The sequence below is a fragment of the Rattus norvegicus genome, chromosome 10, assembly GCF_021556685.1.
Source record: "Rattus norvegicus strain SHRSP/BbbUtx chromosome 10, alternate assembly SHRSP_T2T, whole genome shotgun sequence".
NCBI lineage: Eukaryota > Metazoa > Chordata > Mammalia > Rodentia > Muridae > Rattus > Rattus norvegicus.
Genome location: NC_141543.1, coordinates 19,955,489 through 19,976,625, shown reverse-complemented (window position 1 = coordinate 19,976,625; position 21,137 = coordinate 19,955,489). Strand labels below are relative to the sequence as shown.

Sequence of the window (21,137 nt, the reverse complement as noted above, 5' to 3'; positions counted from 1 at the left end):
GCGCGGCGGCTGTGTAAGCGCGGGGCGGCGGCCGACATGTTCCGGGGCGCGGACGGCCAAGCTAGCAAGTCGGGCTTCAGGTGCGCGGACTAGAGCTGGGGCTTGGGTGGGCGCGTAGCCGCAGCCACATGGCGGGCGGGAGACCCTGCAGATGCGGTGGGTGTGGCGCCGGGCTCCCCTGAGGGTACTGAGCGCGCTCTCCCGCTGGGCCTCACTGGAAGGCTAGGGGGTGAGAGCGGAGTGGAGACCGGGCGGCGGGATTAGGACACGTGGCTCTCCTGAAGCGCTTGCTCAGGAGAGACGCTAGCCCGGCGCTGCCGAGCTGTTTGCCGCTTCCTGAGCCCTTCCCGTGTCAGTTTGGTTGGTCACGATGACCTTTGAATGTGACTGAGTGGCGGCAGCATTCTCAGACCCAACCCACGACCAGGTGTTCGTTGGATGCACTAATTACTGGTTCTCCCTAGCCCGGGACCTTCCCAACACAGTTTTCAGCTGGACTTTCTGTCTGGTCTGCTTTGAATTGATAAAATGAAACTGGTGTTCGAATGACTTCACGAGCTCCAAAAGTTAATTGTGGAATAGGCGTCCAAGGAGAGGATTTTAAGAAAAGGAGGAAATCCCCATTTGATATCGAGGTGAGGGGGAAATGGGTGCTTCCTTAATTGGATGATGAAGCACAATCTGAAGCCTCTGGGCTATATTAGCTAGAAAGCGTGTTTTGGAAGGCAGCTTACCCATGTTGGGAGACGATAACAGCACCTAGTCAGACTGATTGCTCCAAAGCCGCACCTTGATTTTGCCTGAATCTGTAAGGTCTGTATTCCAGCGTTTTCTTTCTTCTAACCCTGTCTTTTGTCTACTTGCTGAGGGATTTTCCTGTATTGGAGGTGTTTGAACTGTAAAACCATTATGGTATTGTCATTCGTCTATACGGTCACTAATCGTGAAGAATGCGCCCCATGTCTATTTCTCATGGCTTTGTCCCAGATTTCCTGACCAGTTCCTAGAAGTTTTTCTGAAGCTCAACATCGCAGGGAGGTCTGGGGGGGACTGACAACCGTTTTCTTTCTTTCTCTCCAGTGCCATGTAGTTCACTTGAACTCTGGCTTTTCATCTTAGCCTGTATCCCGTACATTTTCTCGTATAATTTGAGTATTTCTACTGAAAACATTTAAGGGGTACTGCAAAAGGAAAAAGTAATTGGAATTATGGATTTGGTCCTAAAATCTGAGTTGGCTAATCTCTCCCTAGAACCTTCCATGCCTTTGGTGTTACTGTGATAATGGCTGCTAGTAGCTTCCAGAAGGCCACACTGTGCCATTGTTCTGGGCCCTATTTATTGAATGGCCTATTGAACTCTCAGTCTCATTTGTGAGACCCTGCTGGGGCAGTCTTAAGACTTGCATTTCTGCCGTAGGCTATGCAGCTTGTCTTGCTGCATTGTCTTTTAGTGGAGTTGGACACTGCTTTTGGCTCATTATCTTTGCCAAAACTGTATATGACACCACCTTACTTTCTTCTGCTTGCTTTCCAGTGAAAGTTCAGACAAGTACACAAAGCAGTACTAAATCCTTACTTTCAATAGCCATATTAACTTCAAAAACGATTTCCTGCATTCCTACCACAGCCTTGGTTTGGGCCTCATCTCCACTGGAGATGGCTTTGAGGTTCCTGCTTCTGTGGTATCAGGCACATGCGACACATACGATTGACACACAGATCTGTCTGTCCTGTTAAACCACTTGGTCACTCAGTGTTTTGTGTCTGAATAGCCACAGAGAGACTGGGAAGTTGGGAGTGTGGAGAAGGTGAGAGGGCCTGCCTGAGTCAAACACCCAGCAGAGTAGGATGCTGGTGGCTTTGTGTGAAATGAAATTATTAGAATGGTCACACCTGGTACTTGGTTGTCATTGGCTACATAGTGAATTTGAGCACTGCAAGATCCTGACTCAATTCTTTACAGCCCCCAATTAGAAAATTAATGAAGTAAGCATTTTAACTCATGCTGGCATGCAACTTTATGTTGAATCTAGTTCAGTTCTAGTGATTACAGATCTCTTCTTGAAAAGAGATAACGCAGACCCACGGATGTTAGAATCGATCCAGAAGAAGCATAGAGATGCTCAGAGCTGAGATTTGTAGGTGAGCATTGATGTCAGGAAGTCTTAACTTACCCATCAACTGCATTACATGATCTAAAATCTTGATCTTTCTAATAGGCCTGACCCCATCCCCAGCCCACCCACCTTTTCAAAGGAACTTTTCTATCCCTTCATAAGACCCTTCAAGAAATGGTACCTGTTGATGGGGCAGGTTTGACACATCCACTTTCCCCTTCCTCCTAAGAAGACAGTGACCTGGCATCTGTGACTAGCACACTTTGTCTGGAGCACCTGAGATCCTCACTTGACGCCGCCCTGCCTTAGACCCTCTGAGAATGCCATTCCCATACACTGCAATTGTGGACACCTTTGCTCTTCGGCTGAAACAAACACTCTTTCGGTGCTTTTGTTGTTAACTAACTCCTGGGTGGTCACTGTTTTGCACAGCTGTTCAGTCCATCCTAACCTCCCCTCTTGACTTTTATGTGGCAGTCAGTCTTTGATTTTAAGTACTTTTTCCTAACTATTGAGGTCATGCAGCCGCAATGATTAGGCCTAGTCTAAGAGGGTGGAACAGGTGTAGTACACACCTTTAATCCCTGCAGTGGGAGGAGAGGCAGAACTTCCTGATTTGGAGGCTAGTCTGTTCTACTTAGAGTTCCAGGGCAGCCACAACTTCATCAACTGCATAGATAACCGGGTGTGGGAGTGTGGGGGGTGGATATAGGCCATTCTGTGGTTTAAAATTCACTTTCAAGGGCTGGAGAGATGGCTCAGCGGTTAAGAGCACTGACTCCTCTTCCAGAGGTCCTGAGTTCAATTACCAGCAACCACATGGTGGCTCACAACCATCTGTAATGGGATTCAATGCCCTCTTCTGGTGTGTCTGAAGACAGCGACAGTGTACTCAAAATAAATAAATCTTTTTAAAAAAAAATTCACTTTCAGGTGGCCTCTCTTAAAAATACATGTCTTGTTTTATTTTTGAGATGGTCTCTGGTAGCCTTTACTGGCTTTGAGTTCACTGTATAGTAGAGGATAACTTTTGGGTTTTATTTTTGAGGCAGAGTCTCTTTATGTAGGTAGCCCTGACTGTTCTGGAACTCACTCTGTCACAGATCCACCTGCCTCTGCCTCCTTGATGCTGGGATTAAAGGCATGAACCACCATACCTAACTAAGGATAACTTTTGAACTACTGATCTTTCTACCTCCACCTTCCAAGTGGTGGGATCACAGGTATTAGCTCGCATGCCTGACTAAAAGACATTTAAAAAGTCTAACCAGGTGTCTGAAAATACGCATATGAATTCTTTCACCATATTGCCTCTGTATACCTGTGCTCTGGACATCAGGGCAGAGCTTTGAGATAATGCTATAGGTTTTGAGCTGCTGCATTAAAAATGATCCCATTAGTGCCAGATGAAGTTCCCAAGGTTTGGGACTTAAGGTGAAAACTACTTGTAGCCAAGGCATAGAAACCACATTCTTTGTGGGTGTTTGTTTAAAAGCTGTGCTTGTAGAATATCAGTTTAGAGAGGAATGTTCTTTCCGTAAGACCATGCTGCCAGTGGGTGGCTGTTTTTCTTCCTAGTCTAGGCATTTCAGTGGCTACACCAAACATCCCAGTACAGATTCCTACAGCGAGTCTTTAAGTCAGATATTACCTTCGGGGATGATGAATCTAAGATAAAGAAAAACATGGAACTTGTTACACATAAGGAGTCTGGATTAAAACTCAATCAAAGGATCTAGGGGATAGACTACACACTAATGCCTTCCTAAAGGTCTCTGAAAAACCCAAGGAGAGCCCCTTTCCCTTATACTTGGGTCAGGTTAGAAAGTTCTATAAGTTCTGTCAGGGGAAACCCTGGCTACCATAGCTACAAAGCAGAAGTTGGTAAAGAGAGGGATTTGCTCCCATGTAAGCTCCATGGCAAAGCTGAGGACAGCATGGAGAAGAGAGCAAAGGGATCTCTTTCACCATGTGTTTCATCCGGGTCAGAGTCTAAAACATTGGCAAAGTATTCAGACTAAATTTTGATCCTAATTACTATATAATGTGACTCAAAAAATGAAAAGTTTCTTATGTGGTTCACTTCACCCCTACCCCTGTGAGTATGACAGTGTCTTGATACTGTGTAACCCAATTTGGCTTTGAACTCTAAATTCTGCCTCAGTTTCCCTCGTGCTGAGATTTACAAGCCTGTGCTTTGTGATGAAGCCAGCTTTCGTTCACATCATTACTGTCTGGTATTGGGCTAGACCACAGGAAGGAGACCATCAACACCAATCCCAGTGAATCCTGGGAGTCTGTTGGTCGGCTAACAGTGACTCATGTTCACTCTCTGCTTGTAGATCCATGAAACCCCCGGGAGGAGAGTCGAACGATATTTTTGGAAGCCCAGAAGAAGGTGTTCCTTCAAGCAAGCCTCATAGGATGGCATCTAATATTTTTGGACCAACCGAAGAACCTAAAAACATACCCAAGAGGACAAATCCTCCAGGTATGGACTTGATACTTCTCAGATTCCTTGGCCTTAAACTCTAATGTTCTTTTTAAAATACTGTCTGACAAGCTTCTGTTGCTGTGGTGAAACACCAAGACTCATGCAAGTTGGGGAGGAAACGGTTTATTTTTATTTGGCTTACACTTCCACATCACTGTTCACCGAAAGAAGTGAGGACCAGAATTCAGACCAGGCTAGGAGCTGATGTAGAGATCATGGAGGGGTGCTGCTCACTGGCTTGTTCCTCATGGCTTGCTCAGCCTGCTTTCTTACAGGACCCAGGACAGCCTGCCCTGGGACGGCCCCACCCACAGGGGCCACAGTGGGTATAGCCCTCTGACATCAATTTCTAACTAAGAGAATGCCCTAAAGGCTTGCCTGCAGCTCTTTCTTAATTGAAAGGCATTTTCCTAGTTGAGTTCCGTCCCCTCATATGACTATAGTTTATGCCAGAACGACATGGGTGGTTTTGGGTTTTGAGACAAGGTTCTGACTATGTAGACCAGGCTAGCCTGGAACGCACAGAGACTGGCCTCTGCCTTTCATGTGTTGGGATTAAAGACATGTGCTGCCAAGCCCAGCTGGTTCTGGGTTTTTGTTTGCCTTTTGTTATTTGAAGGCAGTCCTCTGTGTAGCCCGGACTGTGAACTCAAAGCCTTCTTCCTGCTTGCCTCCCTAATGGTGGGATTGCAAGTGTAAAACACATGCCTCCCTTTGCTTTCTGTGTATAAATCCTTTTAGATAACCTTCTCTAGTATCCTGTCCTTTGTTGTCAACGGTGTCTTTAAAAGGAGAAAAGGCTTTTCTTGACTGTCCCTTTGTCTTGAAGGTCCACCTCCTCAACAGATATTTACTGAGTGCAGTTGCTGAGGCTGCCTGCCGGCCAAGTTACAGATTTCTGGTCTTAGAACCCCTAATCTGAAATTTCATACAAATTGTGCATTCATATTTTTTTCTTAGGAAAAGTATTCTTAGTATGATTTCAGTGGGGTTGAAATTCTAGAGCGTTCATCTCGGTACAGTTCTCTATTGTTCCCTGCTGTTACCAGGGGATGTTTTTGGAAAATCGTTAGTTGGTCTTGGTGTTAGATGTCTGTTAGCTCAGACCTCAAGAAGCTGCAGAAGATTATAGTTTGGGGCTAACCTGGGCAACATAGTGAAGATGCCATCTCAAAAAGAGAAGGCGGTAAAACGCCTTGGGTGACAAACTGTCCTCAGGGACTTTCCCTTGTCTATAGCCATTGTTTAACAGCTAGATTTGTTCCTCTTTGAAAGCTGGAGGGGCTACATATGGAGTCCTACATACAGAGGCCATATGCTAGAAAAAGACTAAGACCTGCTTGCTCTCTGCCTTGGGTCAAGTATTGGTAAAGGTTTTTTGTTTGTTTGGTTGGTTGGTTGGTTTTTTGTTTGTTTGTTTGGTTTTTGGGTTTTTGTTTTTTGTTTTTTTGTTTTTTTTTTTTTAATGAAATACAAATGAACAAAAGCTGGATTTTGGCAGGCAGTGATGGTGCATACCTTTAAGCCCCACACTAGGGAGGCAGAACCAGGCAGATCTCTGAGTTTGAGGCCACCCTGGTTTACAGAGTGAATTCCAGGACAGCCAGGGCTACACAGAGAAACCCTCTCTTGAAAAGCTGTATTTCATTTGTTCTCTTAGGGTTGGGGTAGGAGTTGCATTTGGAGTATGTGAGCCATCTTGGGCTTCCTTCTACAGGGTGTCTTTCCACCTGTCCCAGTGGTAAGCCGGGTTCCCTAGAAAGCTTGCTGTGGTACTGTACCCATTCCCCAAGGCACCCTCAGTGCCTATTCTGTACACAATCATAAATGTAGTGACAGCCATGTTGTTGAGGTCACCAGATTTCTGCAACAAGTTTTGGAGCTTGTTTTCTATCCTTTCAGGGGCTCCTTTGAAAAGAGTCTCTGAGGACAGAAAGGCACAGCCCAGGGTGCCCTGCTTTCTGTGCTCAGTCTTTCAAACTTACTCCTACAGCACTCACAAATTTGGGAGCTTGGTGAGAAGTGTGCAGAGGCCAAGTAGAGATGATTTAAGTGAGATCACGGAAGGTTTGCTGGGATTGCTTGTCCTTTGGTTTCTTATACTCATTAGTTTCATGTTCCTTATTTCTTTTTTTTTTTTTTTTTCTCGGAGCTGGGGATCAAACCCAGGGCCTTGTGCTTCCTAGGCAAGCGCTCTACCACTGAGCTAAATCCCCAACCCCATGTTCCTTATTTCTTATATATATCTTTATAAGCCATTCCCTTTTTGCCTGACAACATTGGTCTTTGTTGATGGGTTAGTGGTTCCAAGAAGTGTGTCCACTTTGCATACAGTTTTCACTTCATCCTCACTACAACCCCACAAGATAGATGTTCCCTCTCTTATAGCAGCAGAAACTGAAACCCAGGAAAGTTTCTGGTGTGACTGAACCCCACAGCTAGTTAGTCATTAGTGGACTTGGCCTTTGTATCTAGTTTTCCTGTTGCTAGAGTCTATGCTCTAAATTGACCAAGTCTGCACACTGTGGCACATGCCTATAATCTCAGCATTTGAGACATAGGGGCAGAAGGATCAGTAAGCCACCTGGGTTATGTGAGACCCTGTTTCAGAAAGCAAACAAGCTGACCAGAATATAATATATCCACTGAGAGAGAAACTTCTGAAAGGATAATTGCTGGGTCGTTGGGTGCATGAATTTAAAATACTGACACTTTGAGACTGAAGAGGTTTCCACTGCTATCTGTAATGTTTGTGTTTGAGTCTGTCTATATAGTGCTTAATTGTGTGTGTGTGTGTGTGTGTGTGTGTGTGTGTGTGTGTGTGTGTGCGTGCGTGCGTGCGTGCGTGCGTGCAGAAGCCAGAAGGTATCCAATCCCTTGGAATAGGAGTTACAGGCATTTGTGAGTTACTGTATGGGTTCTGGGAACCAAACCAAACCCCTTGCAAGAGCAGTAATCACCCCTAACCTCGTACAATATGGTTTCTAAAAACTTAATCTTATTCTGAACTTAGTTTTCCTTAGTAAACTACCAGGCATGCCATGTGACTGGAGTTGGAAGCAGAACTCTTGTTCAAGACAGGCCAAAATAATAAGACTTACTTGGGAAGTCGCAAGGTTCTAGTTTCAAGAAAATTGAAGATCTTGGTGACCAGAGAGAAAAGAATACTTAGAAGTTTCTTGAGAGCCAGTGCTGTTCTGAGCAGTGCTTACTCTACAGCTCTTGGCGATATGTCCTGAGAACTTTCCAGGGCTCTGTTTCACTAATTGTTACCCGCTTCTTCCTTTGACTGTGGCTTAACTCAGTATCTAGGTAGCTGATCACTCTCCCACTGAGCCACAGCCCTCACCCCAAACTCTTGAGGTTTGTTATTTGGTTTTCACAGTTCCACCTGACTTCTCAGTCCTTCTGCCTTCTCTTGGTGGGGTCTGTTACAAGCTGTTTTGCTCTCCATTTAAACCAAGCTGAATTTGTATAGTAGAGTGAGCCTCTGTGGACAGCCAAGAATGACACCGGGAGGCTTCTTCCCCTCCAGGTCCTGGCACTTTTGCTAGGATACTCATAATACACCTGCTCTTCACCTGCATCAGAAGGTTTAATTCCTCTGGTCACCTTGGGAATCATTTCAGAGTTCTATCCACTAGAATTCACGGTGTGCTTACAAGGTCATACAGTTACTGGCTAAGTAGGGACCCTAACAGCCTGGCTGCGGAGCCCTTTATGGCCTTGCCTTCTCCAGGCTGGCATGCTCAATTGTGGGGACCAATTCCCAGGAAATCTGTAGCTGAGGTTCAGAAAGTTTTCATTTTTGTCTTTACAAAGGTGCAACTCTTGATATCCCTAAAAGTTTTATTTTTCTCTTAAAAAGATAGGCCTGACCTAATCCACTTTTATACACAATTACAGGCCTCCCGGTGTAGTGGTTTTTTGGGGTTTTTTGTTTTTGGTGTGTGTGTGTGTGTGTGTGTGTGTGTGTGTGTGTGTGTGTGTGTGTGTGTGTTTTATTGGGTTTTTATGTCACTCGACCTTTTCCATCCCAGTCCCTTCAACACCAGGTAGGAGGGGCAGAAGGTTAGTGGGGAAAGGGGGCTTAGAGCTCTGTAAACTACTTCCTGCTAATTAGGGACAGTGAGTTCCGTGGGGCAAATCTAATCTTTCTCTTGTCCGGGTATCTCCAACTTCTTGTCTTCTTTTCTCATTTGACAAACCAGCAGGAGCATAGGGCATCTCTCTCTCTCTCTCTCTCTCTCTCTCTCTCTCTCTCTCTCTCTCTTCCGCCCTCCCTCCCTCCCTTCCCCTCCCCCTCCCCCTCCCCTTCCCCTTCTCTGTGTCTCTGCTCTGGGATTTCTTTCCAGAGTCCCCAGATTTAAACTATCTGCAGCTGGCAAAGATCAGGCCCCTCCCAGAGCATGCACCAAGCAAATAGTCTGTTGAAGCTGAGTAGTCTGTGGCTGAAGCAGCCCCATGTCCCATTGGGATTTTATTTTTTTATTTTATATGAGCACACTGTAGCTGTCTTTGGACACACCAGAAGAAGGCATTGGATCCCATTACAGATGGTTGTGAACCACCATGTGATTGCTGGGAATTGAACTTAGAACCTCTGGAAGTGCTCTTAACCACTGAGCCATCTCTCAGCCCAACTGGGATTTTTAAGACATAATTCTCACATTTTTCCCCTTTCTGTTTTACTCTAATAATTGTCCTGTGTTTGGTAAGAAATTATAAACAGACATTATCAGTGAACTAAGTGTTTTGCAAGTTAGTAGCTAAAGATTTTGGTTGTTTTTCCTTTCTTTCTATAAACTGGTACTCTGCTTGTTAGGATGGAAATTGCGACTTGGGTCCAGACAACCCACACCAGGCCAACATGGCCTCATGTGGAGGAGGTTTATTGGGGTGGGAAGTGGGGAGTAAGAGAGGGAGGGGGGAGAGAGAGAGTGTGTGAGTGAGAAAGGGTAGGGAGCAAGAAAGATCTTATTATTTGAAATGTGACTGCTCCCAGGTGAAGGTGGGAGCTGAGTCAAAGGTATGCTGGGAATGTATGGCCATTGCCATGACAACAGATGCACAGGTGACCAGATTAAGTCACCGCTGGAGGCCTAAGCACTTCCTGAAACCAACATTGCTGCTCTTGTATGAAAGCCTTGTGCTTTTTGCTGCTGAGCCTCAATCTAGGTCTTCACAGCCGTTTCCTGAGGGCAGGATATTACCTTGTATGTCCCTCTTGGACCTATACTCACTCAACCAATGGCAGCTTTTACCACCCAGTCTTTAACCCACCCACACCCCACAGCCTTCCTTTAGAAAAACTTTCGCAGCTGGAAACTGTTCCTTCTCTGGCAGAAAGTACTGTATTTCTCACAGTTAATGCATCTGCTGTTTTGAGCTCTGAGGCTTTTATAGTCTTACAATTTCTTTTTAAATATCTGAATTCACAAAGTAAGGGGCATTTTGATATTTAAGGCATTTGGCTGGCATGGAGAGATGGCTTAATGGTTAAGAGCACTGACTGCTCTTCCAGAGGTCCTGAGTTCAATTCCCAGCAACAACATGGTGGCTCACAACTATCTGTAATGTGTTCTGATGCCCTCTTCTGATGTATCTGAAGACAGTCACAGTGTATTCATATACATTAAATAAATAATTTTTTTAAAAGGCTTTTGGCTAATGGTAGTAATCTTATAACTCTAGGCCATTCTTCCAGGGGCTTAGTTTGCTCAAGAATAACCCTTTCTCAAAACAAAAGGACTGTTTTTCTCTAACCTTGTCTCCCCCTGCTGTGGGGACTGAAAACCAAAAGTTCTGCCGGGATAGATAGAACCTTGAGGAGGTAATGTGCCTTCTAGCCCAACCTGCTCAGCCATTCTCCTAACCTTTTTTTCGAGGGAATATAGGAGGAAGAATATAGAATACCCTTGCTGGGAGCAAAGCAGGAGAGAAGCCAGCAACTACAGCTGAAATAAACATTTGTGGACATCATGAGACAGTATATTCATTCCTTGTGCCCTGCTGATTTTCCATTATTCGAAGCCCTACTGGGGCCACTTTATTGGTTTATTTATGCTAACTTCCAACAGACTGATAAGGTATAGAATTCACGCATACTGTTTTCCTTGAGTATTTCTTCTAGTAAAAATCTGATGGTAGAAGAATGTGCTGGTTTGTATATACTTGACCCAGGGAGTGGCACTATTAGAGCGTGTGGTCCTCTTGGAGTAGATGTGACCTTGTTGGATTAGTTGCGTCACTGGGTGTGGGCTTTAAGACCCTCATCCTATCTGCCTGGAAGCCAGGATTCTGCTAGTAGCTTTCAGATGAAAATGTAGAAAACTCTGCTCCTCCTGTACTACACCTGCCCAGATGCTGCCATGCTCTCACCTTGATAATAATGGACTGAACCCCCTGAACCTGTAAGCCAGCCCCAATGTTGTCCTTGCCTTGGTCATGGTGTCTGTTCACTGCAGTAAAACCCTAAGACAGAGTGTATGCTTCTTTCAAGTAGGTGATGATGCTCATGAAAAGATGAGGGAAGGGGCTCATAAGTGCTGCCACAGAAGGCAGAAGTTGGGAATAGGTAGCAGAACATTCCAGAACTTGGTTGATACCAGTTCTGTACCAGGTAACCATGAAAATGAGTCAGAAGGGTGGTTTTCAGACCTGATGAGAAAGGGAACACAACCACTGTCTTCGGAGCTCCCTGCTTCTCTCTCAATGAGCTCTGACATTATTCCCTCTCCAGAGTCCCCAGAATTAAACTATCTGCAGCTGGCAAAGATCATGCCCCTCTAAGAGCACACACAAGACAAATAGTCTATTTCTGTGGGCGATCTGAAGTAGCCCCATATCCCACACCTGGATTAAAGACATGTTCACATAACTGGGATTTATAAGATACCACAATTAGGGCTGGAAAGATGACTCAGTGGTTAAGAGCACTGACTGCTCTTCCTGAGGTCCTGAGTTCAATTCCCAGCAACCACATGGTGGCTCACATCCGTCTGTAATGGGACCTGATGCCCTCTTCTGGTGTGGTTGAAGTCAGCTATAGTGTACTCATACATTTAAAGAAAAAAAAAAAAAAAGACCACAATTCTCACTACATTCTGGCAGCCGCCACCCTCCTGATCCCTAGGCCAGTGTTTTCTGGAAAGGTGCTCTGCTCCAGAAGTAGAATCCGGAAGGACCTTTTGTTAGGTGTGCTGGCAAGCAAAAAAGAGTCCTTGAAAAAGACTTTGGCACGCCTGCTTTTCATTCTGATTATGGTGACATGGCCATGAGAGCTAAGGAGTAACTGTTGGGTGATTATTTTAGGGGACACAAAAAAGAACACCGAAGAACAGGGACTATCCTTTAGTGATGTGGTGGTATTTGGCTCTTCCTGGGGAGATATAAACAGACTTCCAGTTACCCTAGATAGACAGCAGCCATCCAAATACACGGTCCATCTATGCTCTGCTTGGTAAGCCACTAAGTTCATTGGGGGTTTATAGGAGCATCAGTGGAGGAGCACAGGAAACTCTAAATACCCCCATCACTGAGAAGTCGTATGTCCGCATAGATGGTAGCCTCCTGAGGGTAGCATAGATTTAATTCCCCTCCCATCCTTGACTTAATTTCCATGTCTGGTATAGTCCACGTTTCCTGAGGCCATGTGTCTGTCTGTCTGGGTCAGGGTTATATAGAGCTAGGTACAGGAGGTGGGGGAGTGGCTGGAGTTTCAGGTGAAATTCACCTATAGGCACTAGTCGACATGTCTCTTCGTGTTGAGGGTCTCAACACAGGTAACCGCAGCTGCTCTGGTCATGCTAAAGGCTGTTATTCCTGGAAGACAGTGTTCCATAGCATAGAAGGCGTAGCTGGCGTGCAGTGGCTACACTATAGGCATGTCTTAGCATTTGTCCTTGGAGCTACAGCAACTTACAGAATCCTCATACAACCCGAGCATCTGCCCACTTGTTGTCCTTATTGTTAATTGAGGAACTGGAGACAGAAAGACCAGGTAACTTAGCACAGCATGAGTAGTTAGTGGGGTATTTTTTTCTGTTGTGGATTTTCTCTTCAGTCGGGGTGTTAGAGCCATGACTTCCACCGAGTCTGCCTCCATTAGGTATAATGCTTTGGGGAAGGCAAGTGCTTGATATCCGCTGAGTGAAGACATCGCTTGGCATCTTGTGCCTTTTTGCCTAACATAGGTATGATTGCATCATGTCCAGGCCTGGGGCCATAAGGTCTGCTTGAGATGCACATTTCTATCAGAGCTTAGTGAACTCACAGTGGACAGCAAGGAGCATGTCTCTTAACTTGTTGGCATCTGTTCATTACTAGGCCTTCTAGCCAGAAAGAAGTCAGGGTGACTAACCTTATTTTCCAAATTATAGGTTCACCATGAATAGCGATTAACTAAAACCTTTCACTATTTGCTTTTGACCTGCTTAAGAACTCTTCCTGATTAATGAAGGAGACTGTCCCACTGGAAAACTTGTACTGTTTAGCATAAGGGAGCTCTGGGGAAAGGTGATGCTTTAATTCCTTTTCCTTTTAGAATCCAGGCTCAGGTCAGCTTAGCTATACACGTGAACGCTATAGCAGAGCAGATGAAGGACTGCCTGGGGTGTAAGAAGGCTTCAGGGACTTGGAGTCATTGTCCTACTCTGTTGCCCTGGAACTTGGGAAGGCATTAAGTCTTTCTCAAGTAAAAGGTCATCTCTCGGGGTGATGGTGATGGCATAGCATCAGATGGTGGCTCTGACGTTCACTCTTCTGTGATTATTCCTGCAGGAGGCAAAGGAAGTGGAATCTTTGATGAATCAACTCCTGTGCAAACTCGACAACGTCTGAATCCACCCGGTGGAAAGACCAGTGACATATTTGGGTCCCCAGTCACTGCCACTGCACCTCTGGCACACCCAAACAAGCCCAAGGTATGGACTATATTCATATAGCCAGACAAGAGAGAAAAGTAAAAGTTGTGTCAAGTTCACCTTCCAAAAAGTTCTAAAGCAGGTGTGACGAACTATTAGGAAGAGACAGAAAGACTGTGTTGCTCTTCCTGAGTATGGTCACTCGCTGGGTTGGAGCACACAGGAAAAATGTTTCAACCTTATGACTAAAGACCTGGTAGAAGTCGCTGTGTTCGCCTCTCTACACAGCAGCCACCAAGCACCTGTCTGTGCTACTCTGCTTTGTGTACCTGAGCTCTTGTGTGTAAGGCTTTGACGACCCTTGTTGATGTTTTGAAAGGAAAGATAATGGGTCTGTTTTTCACACACTACTGGAGATTTAACCTGGGCTTTGTGTAACAGGAATTACACATTTTAGCTTTCCCATAAAGAAGACATACACTCCAGGTCTTTTATTTACTAGTTGTGAACCTAGATTAGACAGCTTTTGGAGCTATTTTAACCATATCCCAGCCATATGTCCCTTGTTACTTACTGTTTGTCCTGCCCATGTGCTCGTGGTCCGTTTCCTCTCAGGGCTGTTCCTCCTCCTTTGGTCTCTTCTCCTTGCCCTTTTCTCTCTACCTGCAACTTCCACCCAGCCATGTAACTAAAAACCTGCCAACAATGTTACCTAGCATTGTTTGGTGTATGAGACTGTCTCCTGGGCAGTGGTGACCCGATCTTTGTGGCCAGTATTTAGCATTTGAATGCCAGCAGCGTCTCCTACACTTTATTACTTTAGACTACTGCTCTATCCAGCTACCTCCCCAGCCCAAGATGATGGCTCTTGATGAAATTTACTCCACAAGGGTGAGCTTGTGTTAATCTTTGAGGATTATGGATCTCAGGTCTCTGATCCAGTGAAGGCACCCATGTATTAAGATAAACATGTGGGGCTGGGGATTTAGCTCAGTGGTAGAGCGCTTACCTAGGAAGCGCAAGGCCCTGGGTTCGGTCCCCAGCCCCGAAAAAAAAGAACCAAAAAAAAAAAAAAAAAAAAAAAAAAAAGATAAACATGTAATTGCAATGGATTAAAATTCACCAACCAACTTTGCATTTCCTGGTTCAAAAATAATGTTAGACCTTTAGAGAATGCCAGAAAACCAACTCATTAAATATGTTGCAAAAAAAAGAAAAGTGTTTAACCACCCAGGCAAGGTCGCATGTGCCTCATCCAGTCCCACCACTCAGGAGACAGAGGCAGGTGGATCTCTGAGTTCAAGGTCAATGAGTTCCAGGATAGCTAGGGCCACTTAGAGAGACCCTAAGGACACCCATCCTCCCCACCATAAACAACAGTGACAACAAAATCCTGTTTAATCAGCATTTCCTGCATGAAGTGTACAGAGAATACCTATTAAAGAAAAGTCCCCTTAATAAAAGTACTATAGGATACCAGCAAGATGGGTCCATTGGTAAAGCTGCTTCCTACCCAAGCCTAGGGCTTGAGTTTGATTCCTAGGACCCACAAGCTAGAAGGAGAGAACTCTGAAAAAATCATCTTCTGGCTCAGCATGCACATCATGGCAACCTCACCCACCAACGCCAAAAATAGAGCTCTCTAGAGTTGAGCACAGTGCATTTGACCTGCATGGAAGCTCCCTGGGAAGATGGTGCAGCAGAGTCCTGACTTGCAGGCTAGCTAGAGGCATAGTGAGGTCATAGTCAGGAAAACTATCCCAGCTTTGAAGTAATGAAGTAATAATAGGATATCGGCATTCGTAAAACTGGCCATAAAGGGGTAGACTTAGATAATACTCACTATCTGTTAGCAGAACAAAGAGCTTCCTAGTTAAGTCCATCCATCACAGACCGTCTCAGGTTAGCTTCTCCCAAAAGTCAACCTAAATAGGCTCAGAACCACAGTTTTTTAAAAGACAAGTTCTCTTGTCAGCATGGTGGTACACACCTTTAATCCCAGCATCTGAGAGGAAGAGGCAGGCAGGTCTCTGAGTTCAAGGCCTGCTATACATAGTGAGACTGTCTCAAAACAGAAGCAGGTTGTCCTCTTAATAGCCCAGGTTGACCTCAAACTCTTGGCATCCTGCATAAGTGCTGAGATTGAAGCCGAAACTAAGTATTTTTTATTATCCATTTATTGATTTTTATGTTATTCCAGGGACATATGGACTTAGGGCCTTGTGCATTCTAGTCATGTGCACTACTACTGAGCTACATCTCAGCCCTGAACTTTCCTTATGAGAAAAGTTGCCCGCATGCATGCATGCATGCATACATACATACATACATACATACATACATACATACATACATACATACATCAGTAGTATGTATCAAAGCTTCTTGGTTGACAGTACAACATTTGATTATGTGGCTAAATTATTTAGTCTGTTCATTTGTCTGCTTTGAGCCACACATTCAAATGCTATGCTGTCATCAAAACACAAGACACTCTGATATGTACTACAGTGTAGATGAAACATGCTGGTGGTCTCTTTTTAGGAAATAATCTTTATAATTTGGAGCCTGACATGCCTACTTTTTAAAAAGCTACATCTGAGGCTGCTTATAAAGAAATAAATAACGGATTTTGAGAGGCTGGCAGTGAGATAGCATCACTGTTGCAGTACCTCGAGTTACATGGGGCTCAGTTGCAGTGTCGGGGGTCAGATGCAGAGAGGCTCTTGTATGCTAAAGAAGCACCTTGATATTGAGCGGTTTATTTAGTAGCCTACTATTTTGTTTACTATAAAATTGTATTATTTTTAGTTGTGTGTATGTATGTCAGCGTGTACATGCAAATGAGTGCAGGTACCCTCAGAGGCATCATATTTATTCCCTTGGAGCAGGAGTTACAGACAACTGTATCTAGGAACCGGTCTCTGGTCCTATGGAAGAGCAGCAAGAGCTTTAACCACTGAGCCATCTCCAGCCTGCCATAAACATTTAAAGGTTAAAAATAAAACAGACTCTATAGCGGGGCCTATAACCCCAGCTCTTCAGGAGGACGCTGAGGTTCAATGCCTGCCTGCCTGCAGAGTGAGTTCAAGCCCAGACTTTGGAAAATTTAATGAGACCCTGACTCAGAAAGTAAAAATAGACTGAGGATGTGGCCTGGTGGTGGGTAGAGTACTTCCCTAGCAGGGTCTAGGTTTAAGCCTTAGATGCCAGGGAGACACAATTAAAAGTAAGCCAGCCGTTCATCCCTGAATTTTCATTATTTACCTGAATGAGCACTAACCTGGTGGCTTATGTTGCTGCAGGATCATGTCTTGCTGTGTGAAGGTGAAGACTGTAAGTCTGACCTGAAAGGTAAGCTTATTTCCTGCACCTTCTGTATCCCAGAGAAGCTAGTGCGCTTCATAGCATTCATTGCTCTGTGCCTTCCAAAACAAGTGTAAGAGGGCGGCAGTGATGCTTTAGTGTTTGGAGAAGGCTAGGGACGTGAGCAGAGTTCCTCCTAGTAATACTTTTAGGTTTCCTTTTCTAGAAGAGTGGTTCTCAACTTTCCTAATGCTGCAACTCTTTAAATACAGTTCCTCATGTTTTGTTGACCCCCCCAACCATAAAATTATTTTTATTGCTACTTCATAATCGTAATTTTGCTACTATCATAAATCACAGTGTAAATGCCTGTGTTTTCTGATGGTCTTAGGTGACCCCTGTGAAAAGGTGGCTCAACACTTCCTTCTCAGGGGTGTCTTAGGGTTTTACTGTTATGATTGGACACCATGACCAAGGGACATTTAATTGTTACAAATGTTATTATTAACAATTAATTATAAAGGACAACATTTAATTGGGGCTGGCTTCCATGTTCAGAGATTCAGTTCATTATCATCAAGGTGGTATCCAGGAAGACATGGTGCAGGAGGAGCTGAGAGTTCTACATCTTCATCCGAAGGCAGCCTAGGAGGAGAGTCTTAAAGGCCACATCTTCTAATAGTGCCACTCCCTGGACTGAGCATATACAAAGGGTTTGGACACAGGTTGAGAAGCCCTATTCTAAAAGCTCGTTTGTGGCATGTGAAGACCAGAGATCCAAAGCGCTTCGTGAGCTTGAGACCACTCAGGAACTAGCGGAAGTCAGAACTTACTTGCTATTCCATGACACTGACTTTCACTAGTGCAGCTTGCTTCACAGTATAGTGGACTATGTACAGCCTTTCATGGACTTTTGTTGATTTTATCCCACAGCTGCAACAAACTCCACACCCAGAGGAGAGCAGGGCGAGAAAGGAAGCTCAACAGAAGCAGAGCCTGCAAAGATACCGGAGCCCATACCTACAGTTGACAGTCATGAGCCCAGACTGGGGCCTCGACCTCGCTCCCACAACAAAGTCCTGAACCCACCAGGAGGCAAATCCAGCATCTCCTTCTATTGAGAGGCTCCTGCTCTGCTTGTAACTAGATCAGACAGAGATAGAGTTATGGAATGTTAGTGTTTCCTTTAACCCGATGAGTTGGGGTGGGAGAGGGTTTGTCATGCGTGTGGGGTTGACTGCCCATGGTCCTTGTTGTCACTGGAAGAGCTGCGCAGAGGACTATGCCTTCTAGACTGCCAAGATACACCTGGTGGGGATAAACTGAGATGTTCTGGTCCCTCCTTTCTCATTGCTGTCTGTGAAACAGATTTGTAAGCTTGTGGGGAAGGCAGAAGAGATGGGGCCCATTAACAGAAGGATCACCGGGTCTTTCTTGTCCTTGTATTAACAGTCTGCTGTCTGTTGGGCATCTAGGAATGGTTTGGTTGAAGAAGAACCCAAACTACCCTCACTGTGGGATGGAGGACACAGAAACAGAAATTCTGAAAGACAAAGTGGAGTCTACATTAAGCCTTCCTTTCAGGAAATGCCTATCACCAAATGCTTCCCACCTCTGAGATACCTCAGAACCCTGATGTCTCCTCTCCCCATTATGTCACTCTATAGTAGTGAGACATGATTGCTCTTTTTGGTAGCAGTCAACGAGAATCAAGCCGTTATTCTCAGTCCTGTCCTGTCCTGGGTGGAATTTATTTTATATACACCAATCTTGTTAGTTGTCCCATACCTGTACCTAAAACCATGGCCAGGTCTGAGATAGCAGCCTGGCTTGGTTCCTGATGTGCCAGACTTGCATGTGAGTTGTTCCTTTTGTCTCATCAGCCTTAAGCGTAGGCCTTAGTTCCGAAACTGTGAGGGGTTCTCCCTCTTCATGGTTCTTTCTATACATAAGGTCTCTGGCCTCCTCAGGGCCATGTATGTCCAGGTACTGGGTGGATTTCTGTCTTGCTTTGATCCTGTAGTTGGGAGGAAAGCCTGCTGAAGGACATTAGCTTCTTTACCAATGTATGGAAAGGTATTTTTAGTGTCAACTTCTTATAAATACCCTTGTACTGCTTCAACACTTAGAAAAGTGTTACTCCATACACCAAAGCACAAGAGCTGCCCAGGCTGCCTTTAGGAAGCTGTAGACGTCTTGACCTTGCTCATAAACAGTGCTCCTTAGGCCAGGATACTACGAGTTTTACAGTGAGGTCACAACTGTCGTTTGACAGCAGCTTTACAGTCATGTCCTTCATCTGTCAGTCAGATGTCCTTGTTCAGCCTTTGAGGGGTTCTTTGTTTCCCCTCTGGTGTGCATCTGTGAATAGGGCTTCTAAGTTGTGTTACTTTTGTTTTTAGTGCCTACAGAGAGCTTCATAGCAGGTGCCAGAAATGCCTTCGGTACATTTTGGGAGAGTGGCAGTCCAGCAGTCACACTCACTGACCTACGAGTGCCTGCAGAGCCACCTGCCGAGCTCTGCCTCCTACACAGTCTGTTGAGGGGTCTGACTACGGCTTTGTCGACCAAAGAGTTTCCCTCTTCAGCTGCCCTGTATCCTGAAGCCAAGTAACAAGTCTTACATCTGTGTAATTCTGTAACAATTCAAATGGTTTGTGGTTCAGTCATTATGAGGATGTCATTTGGAATTCAGAGCATTTTTTTTTTCCATTTAAGAAAATGTCATAAATGATGTTTGCTTTATTTAGCCCAGACACTGACTTCTTTAGCTTATAAGGGAATAATACAATGATAGAAATAAACCTTTTATAACTGCTCTCTTAAATAGAAAATGATTTGTGAATTCCAAATTGGATTGTCAAGAGGAATCTACTAACATCATCACTATGCTGAGCCTACTGTTAGCCCAGTGAGAGAAAAGCTTCAAGCGCCACCTGCTGGCCGGGATTGCTGGGAGGATATGGGAACCTGTGACAGTGACCCACAGCAGGGGCTGCCTTATTTGTCTCTCCATCTTTCTGCTGCAGCAGGGTTCAGAGTGTAAATCTGTAAACGAGTGCCCAGCTGAATCCAGTGGTATAAATTGTCACCTACATTAAGCCTTAAAACTTTTAAGTGTATTTGGTGCCAACATTTTTCTATTGCTGTGTCAGAGCAAGAAACCTGTTCTTACATCATAATGCAATTTTGATAGGAACGTTTTGTTATTTTTTTATGAGGCAGAACTGGGTATAATGGTTGAATTAAACTTAGTAATAACATACAGCCGTGTGTATTTATGTGTATATGCTTCTCTGTAGTCCAGTTGAGCAGTGGGGGGACAATGCTAAACTCTGATCCTTCTTCATAGCTTCCCATTGGTATAGCAGTTCATTTCTCCCTTCCTTGCTCTTGATCTAGAAATGCCAGGATAATCAGCTTTAAGATTTGAACAGAATTAATTGGGGATACGCTGTAATCTACTAGTTTTCTGTAGTTGGAGTTTATTCTTTAGGACAAGTAATATGAGAAAACCTGCTCCAATTTGGCTTCAGAGTGACCCAGTAACAAGTCTTGTAGTAACTAGGTTGGGGGTGGCCAGCTATTTGGCTGTGTTAGAGCAAAGCCCTGTAGAGAAAATACACCTTTATATGGTCAACAAGCAGACTCCGTATCTAGATGTAAATTACATGGTGTGATGGTTTGTATATGCTTGGTCCAGAGAGTGGTATTATTAGAAGGTGTGGACCTGTTGGAGTAGGTGTGTCACTGTGGGTGTGGCCTTTAAGACCTTCATCCTAGCTGCCTAGAAGTCAGTCTTCACTAGTAGCCTTTAGATAAAGATGTAGAACTCTCAGCTCTGCCTGCACCATACCTGTCTAGATGCTACCATACCTCCCACCTGGATGATAATGGACTGAACCTGTAAGCCAGTCCCAAATTAAATGTTTTCCTCTCTGGTGTCTGTTCACAGCAGTAAAACCCTAACTAAAACACATGGATTGTGTCAGGATGACAGCCTACTTGGGAGAATCTCTGAAGTTTCACATTCTGAATGCTGGACCAAGGCTTAAGATAAAAGCCAACACTTCACAAGCTAGGAATGGCCATAAACACCTTTAATGCCAGCACTTGGAAGTCCAAGAGAAGCAGCTGGATCTCTTGAATTTGAAGACAGCCAGGAGTATGGTAGACCGGGTGACCAGTGTGATACCCAAAACATCTCACCTTGCTCGTCTAACATAATTAGAAATGTAGCGAGTTCCATGAACTGGGTTAGAAACTGACATGACAATGACATATCACATATTAGCAACTGCTTCAGCCCTTAGGTAGGCACTTAAAAATGGGGGCATGTCTCTAGAAGCTCTACCT

General features: G+C 44.7%; 1 protein-coding gene across 4 annotated transcripts; it reads left to right on the top strand.

Moving 5' to 3' along the window:
• Jpt2 (Jupiter microtubule associated homolog 2) lies at positions 1-20,046 on the top strand. Of its 4 annotated transcripts, none has more exons than XR_015630764.1 (6): positions 1-80; positions 4,460-4,608; positions 13,393-13,535; positions 16,781-16,829; positions 17,715-17,954; positions 19,184-20,046. XR_015630764.1 is itself a non-coding variant. In XM_087572826.1 (6 exons), exons 3-6 carry the CDS (start codon positions 4,464-4,466, stop codon positions 17,900-17,902), a joined length of 525 nt encoding a protein of 174 aa, XP_087428952.1. In that variant the 5' UTR covers positions 1-80; positions 465-635; positions 4,460-4,463; the 3' UTR covers positions 17,903-20,046.
• The last annotated feature ends 1,091 nt before the right edge of the window (positions 20,047-21,137 follow it).

Excerpts from the sequence above, each read along its gene's own strand:
- Jpt2 (XM_087572826.1), top strand. The coding sequence starts at position 4,464 with ATGAAACCCCCGGGAGGAGAGTCGAACGATATTTTTGGAAGCCCAGAA. Across the intron at positions 13,536-16,780 it reads CACACCCAAACAAGCCCAAG|GATCATGTCTTGCTGTGTGA; the intron begins GTATGGACTATA and ends ATGTTGCTGCAG. Across the intron at positions 16,830-17,714 it reads CTGTAAGTCTGACCTGAAAG|CTGCAACAAACTCCACACCC; the intron begins GTAAGCTTATTT and ends TTTATCCCACAG.